Source organism: Sceloporus occidentalis, unplaced genomic scaffold (assembly GCF_023333645.1).
Source record: "Sceloporus occidentalis isolate IW3139 unplaced genomic scaffold, rSceOcc1.0.p SCAF_86, whole genome shotgun sequence".
NCBI lineage: Eukaryota > Metazoa > Chordata > Lepidosauria > Squamata > Phrynosomatidae > Sceloporus > Sceloporus occidentalis.
Genome location: NW_028317066.1, coordinates 2,979,320 through 2,984,617, shown reverse-complemented (window position 1 = coordinate 2,984,617; position 5,298 = coordinate 2,979,320). Strand labels below are relative to the sequence as shown.

Here is a 5,298-nt window from a genome sequence, read left to right as displayed (position 1 = left end):
TTATTTAATTGTCAAAACATATTCCTGTGGAATCTTGGAATTTTTTAGTTTTAGTGAGGCACTATTGTTCTCCACTTTGTAAGGATATCCAACCCTAAACTGCTAATTCTGGAATTTTGTGGGAAGGAGCCATGGATATTAATGCTTTTTGCCCCTAAATGGTCCTCAGCCCATTCCTGAACAAGTTTCCTGGCTTTTGTTTCCACTTTTCCAGGCTCTGGAGAGGCTTTGTGGGAAAAAGGCCTCCCTTGGTCCTGCAGTGGCCCAGAGAGGGCCCAGCAGTGCCAAATGGCCTCCACTTCCCCAAAGGGATGCTGTGGGATATTGAGGGGCAAAATATTATGCCATATTTTTAGGCGACACAATGTGGGGTTGCCTCAAGATCCTGTGGCAGCCAATGTGACTCTCCCCAATCCCCAACAGTAGTCCATCCCTGTCTTGGAGTTGTCTTAAAGCTGTTTTAAGGCTCTCCTTGAACGTCACCAAAATTGGAATCCAGGTCCCAGCCCCTTTATTCTGCTTTTCCTAATGCATTATTTGTAAATTGATTGTCCTGCCTTTCTCAAGAAATGAGTCTCAAAGTGTCCCTTTTGTGCATCACACTCTGTGGGTGTGTGTCTGTGATAGAGAGATGGAGGGAATGTGAAAAACAGAAAAGCAGGAAAGAGATGGTGAAGGTGAAATACTGAAGCAGTGCAGATGGGCAAGAGTGAAGGCTGGAGAGCAGAGAGAGAAAGGAAAGGGGATCAGGCCTCTGGGAGCCAGGAGGGGAAGGCAGGAGCAAAGCCAGGATTGCCTAGCTCTGTGCAGACAGGAAGGGATCTCTAGGAAGGGCCAGGAGAGGGGCCTTGGGGATTGGGAGGCAGCCACCAACTCGACAGATTTTAAGACCTGAACTGATGAGAACTGGTTCAGGCCCTTGTTTTCTAACATATTTAGCAATTATGAGCAATGTCTATGAAGACAGGAAAGAGGGACACAAAAAATTTCCTTTTTCTCTAATGTTTCTTTTCCAACCTGAGCTTGCTTGGCTCCATGGTTGATTCCAGAAGTGCTTTGTTACCCGAAATGCTGGAGTCTGGAGAGGACACCCGCAAGTGCTATGCTTTTAGGGGAATTTCATGCTTAGCTCAAAGGAGAGATTGGAGGAACAGTGATCTCGGGATTCATCCCAACTATATCAGGCCCCAAAGCACACAGAACTCCAAAGGCATTTCAAATAGGTTTCTGTGTTGTTTTTTAAGGGGAAAGCAAAACACACACACACATACAAGTGTTCATGAACATACACAAGAACTAGGTAACAAAGGTGGTCATGGTGAATAGTGCAAGGCTTTGCTAATGGTAATACATTACCTAGATGGAACTTGATTGCAATTGCTGAGGGTCCAGAATGGGGAGAGAAGTCAGTAACTCCCATGACAAGTGAGGCTGGCGAGTGTAGTGAGGTGTTTAGCAATGTAAACCAATGGAGTGTCTCTCTGCAACTGGACTGATGCTGAAGACTAGTCAGTTGGGGCTGATATTTATACTGAAATCGTTGCTTGGGGGCAGAAACGAAACATTCGAAAAGGTTTAAATTGCTTTAGAATGTTTCCTGGGTGGGGAAAGAATTGTCTGAAACTGAATTAAATGCAGTGGGTCCTTGGTGGAAATTCTTCAGCCAAAAAGGATCATCACACTGGCTCTCAGGTACTTCTTGGCTCTGAATTTGGGTCCCATTCACAAGCCAATGTATAGCACAATCTGAAGGTGACACTCCCAGAGATCAACAATAACATAGCAGAGAACAGAAGAAAATCTCCAGATATAGGTATTGGCAATGCACTGATTATTTGCCACACTTAAAAATAACTCATAGACACAGTTGATTTCCTCCAAGTCCTTGGAGGTTCTTTATCTTGAGTTGGAATAGAAAACAAATATGTACCAGCTCTCCTCACTGACTTCCATCAACTTCACAATCTCTTCTACACCCAACTCCAACCCACATCAGTCCGCATGTGAGCTGTATACTGTATTGGTTGTGAAGCATCTCCTTGTGTCACACAGCATGAAGCATCCTCTGCAGTTAGCTTGCATCATGCCTTGGGCTCTGGATCAGGACTCTATGGCCGTCTCACAAGATACGATGCCACTTTTCAATCAAAATGTTTTAACATATATTTAATAGAATTTTTTAACTGCCTGATTTTCTGCTTCGACTGATTTCCTTATGGCAGTTTCCCTACAATCTCTTCTTTGCAAGCTCCTATAAGTAAGGATACAATCGTTATATGGATTTGGGGGCATCCAGAACAGGGACATGTCGGGTCACTCACACCAACTTTATTAATTTAACCTGAAATAGGGAGGGGTGAACGTAGGGCTAAATCTTGGGGTAACACCTTCCTCTCTTAACGCTGAGATTCAGTCTTCTCTGTCATTGTTCTCCTTTACAGAAGAACTTGTCAGTCGTGAGCAAATCCACACAACAAAGAAGTCATATAAATGCCATCACTGTGGGAAAATATTTGCTTACAAGTCAGTCCTAGTCATGCATCGGAGAATCCACACAGGAGAGAAGCCATACAAATGCCAGCATTGTGGGAAATGGTTTTCTTGCAAGTCAAACCTAGTGACACATCAGAGAGTCCACACAGGAGAGAAGCCATACAAATGCCAGCGTTGTGAGAAATGTTTTTCTTCGAAGTCACCCCTAGTGAAACATCAGAGAATCCACACAGGAGAGAAGCCATACAAATGCCAGCATTGTGGGAAATGTTTCTCTCAGAAGTCAGACCTAGTGACACATCAGAGAGTCCACACAGGAGAGAAGCCATACAAATGCCAGCATTGTGGGAAATGTTTCTCTCAGAAGTCAGACCTAGTGAGACATCAGAGAGTCCACACAGGAGAGAAGCCATACAAATGCCAACATTGTGGGAAATGTTTTTCTCGGAAGTCAGTCCTAGTGATGCATCGGAGAGGCCACACAGGAGAGAAGCCATACAAATGCCAGCATTGTGGGAAATGTTTTTCTCGGCAGTCACACCTAGTGACACATCAAAGAGTCCACGCAGGAGGAAAGTCATACAAATGCCAGCATTGTGGGAAATTTTTTTCTTCAAAGTCAAACCTAGTGACACATCAGAGAGTCCACACAGGAGAGATGCCATACAAATGCCAGCATTGTGGGAAATGTTTTTCTTGGAAGTCACAACTAGTGACACATCAGAAAAGTCACACTGGAGAGAAGCCATACAAATGCCAGCATTGTGGGAAATGTTTTTCTTGGAAGTCACAACTAGTGACACATCAGAGAGTCCACACAGGAGAGAAGCCACACAATTCCCAGAAGTGAACTAACATTATTTTTGTCAAGAATTGTGATGTTTTGTGTTAGGTGTGTCTGTCTGTATGTCTGTTTATACTTTAAAGTTGTATTTTGTTAGGTTTAGGTTTTAATTGCTATTAGTATATATCATTGCTTTAGTTTATAAAATTGACTGGGGATTATTGATCGTGGTATAGGTTAGCTGAATAGAGGGATGGGATTTGTTGCAGCTGGCTAGTATAGTTATGGCAATGATAGCTCTTGGAATTTGTGGGATATTGGTTGATGAAAGTTAGAGGCCAGTATTAACAGAAAGGGCTAGTCTATGGGAATGGCAAAAGGGGCCTTGTTACCTGTGGGGCATAGACTGTGCGTATTGGAGGTGGGGGCTAGGTTTGGAAGAGGGTGGAGTTTTAGGTTTTGGGGTTTAAATGTATTCTTTGGCTTGGGGTGGGCAGTTCTGACTTAAATACTGAATTTCTGACTATATGTTCTTAATAAAGTTCTTTGTTGTTTCAACACACTGTACTCATTGATGCACAGAAGTTCTGCATTTGCACAAATTTGACACTTTCTTCTTTCCTCAGGCCTTAGATCCTTTTCTAGCCACAAAAACAGAGGCAAACACACACACATTTATACACACACAGAGAGAGAGAGAGAGAGAGAGAGAGAGAGCTATATGTACAAAGCAGAGCCTTCCCAGCCTTTCCCTCCTTAGTCCAGCTCTGCAGCATGGGCTCCATTCTGGAAGAAAGGAAGGAAGGAAGGAAGGAAGGGCGTACTCCTTCCCTTCTTCCAAAGGCTGACAGTGGAAAAAGCAGCAGCAGCAGCAGCAAGGGCCTTTTGATCCCTGTGCATGCTGAGGAGGGGCCTTTGGGGCATCTATGCATGCACAGTCTGAGCCCCTGAAGCCATTACTACCCTCACAGTCTGTTCAGAGGGAGGGAGTGAAGTGGGGATAGCTCTCGTCCAAATGGCTGGAGGGTCTTCAGGTGTTGTAAGAAGGAAGGAAGCCCCTCTTCTTCCCCCAAAGAAAAGCAAGGGGCCTGCCAGGCCTCCTGTTCTTCTTTCCTTCCCAGCCCCTCCTTGGGGGATTCATTTGGGCCCAGGTACTGGGGGAGTATAAATAATAAATAAATAAATAAATAAAACTTTTATTTGTATCCCGCTTTTCTGTGACGAGACAATCAAAGCGGCTCACAACACATTAAAATCCACATTTACAAATTTATGTCCCAAATTCCCCCCCATTAAAACAGGATTAAACATGTTACAATTAAAATATCTATTAAAAACACAATAAAAAATACAACGAGGACAGAGCGGTGGGCTGATACATGATGCGGGGGGAAGTCATTCTGTGGCCGGCACTTTTATTCAGGAAAGGCCTGCCGGAAGAGATCCGTCTTGACAGCTTCTTTAAAGTTGTCTAAGCTGGCAATTTGACGGATCTCGTCTGGCAGGCCGTTCCATAGTTTGGAAGCAATTGCAGAGAAGGCCCTGGTTTTTAAAGGCTGCAATAGATTCCTCCCAGAGGACCTGAGGGTGCGGGGCGGATTATGTGGGAGCAGGCGATCCCTCAAATAGGTTGGACCCAAGCCATGCAGGGCTTTAAAGGTTATAACCAACACCTTGTACTGTGCCCGGAAACGAATAGGCAGCCAGCGTAGAGATTTTAGGATGGGTGTTATTTGGTCACTCCTAGTTTTTTCAGCGACCAGCCTGGCTGCCATATTTTGCACTAGTTGAAGTTTCTGGACTAGGCACAAGGGTAGCCCCATGTAGAGCGCATTACAGAAATCAAGTTGTGAAGTTACCAGTGAATGTACAACAGTTTCTCGGTCCTTTACTTCCAGGAAAGGGTGCAGGGGGACCCTTGGAGAGAGGTATGGCCATGGACGGGAGGGGGATCCAAAGGTAAAAAGGGCTTTGAGGAGCCCCCTTCCTCATGGAAAGTGGGGCAGAGGAGAGACCCTCCC

At 44.7% G+C, this 5,298-nt stretch overlaps 1 protein-coding gene across 1 annotated transcript; it reads left to right on the top strand.

Annotated features, from left to right (window-relative positions):
- Positions 1 to 1,418: 1,418 nt before the first annotated feature.
- LOC149285017 (uncharacterized) lies at positions 1,419 to 3,835 on the top strand. Its single transcript, XM_089495925.1, has 2 exons — positions 1,419 to 1,425; positions 2,442 to 3,835. The coding sequence occupies exons 1-2, from the start codon at positions 1,419 to 1,421 to the stop codon at positions 3,341 to 3,343; spliced, it is 909 nt and encodes a 302-aa protein (XP_089352051.1). The 3' UTR covers positions 3,344 to 3,835.
- The last annotated feature ends 1,463 nt before the right edge of the window (positions 3,836 to 5,298 follow it).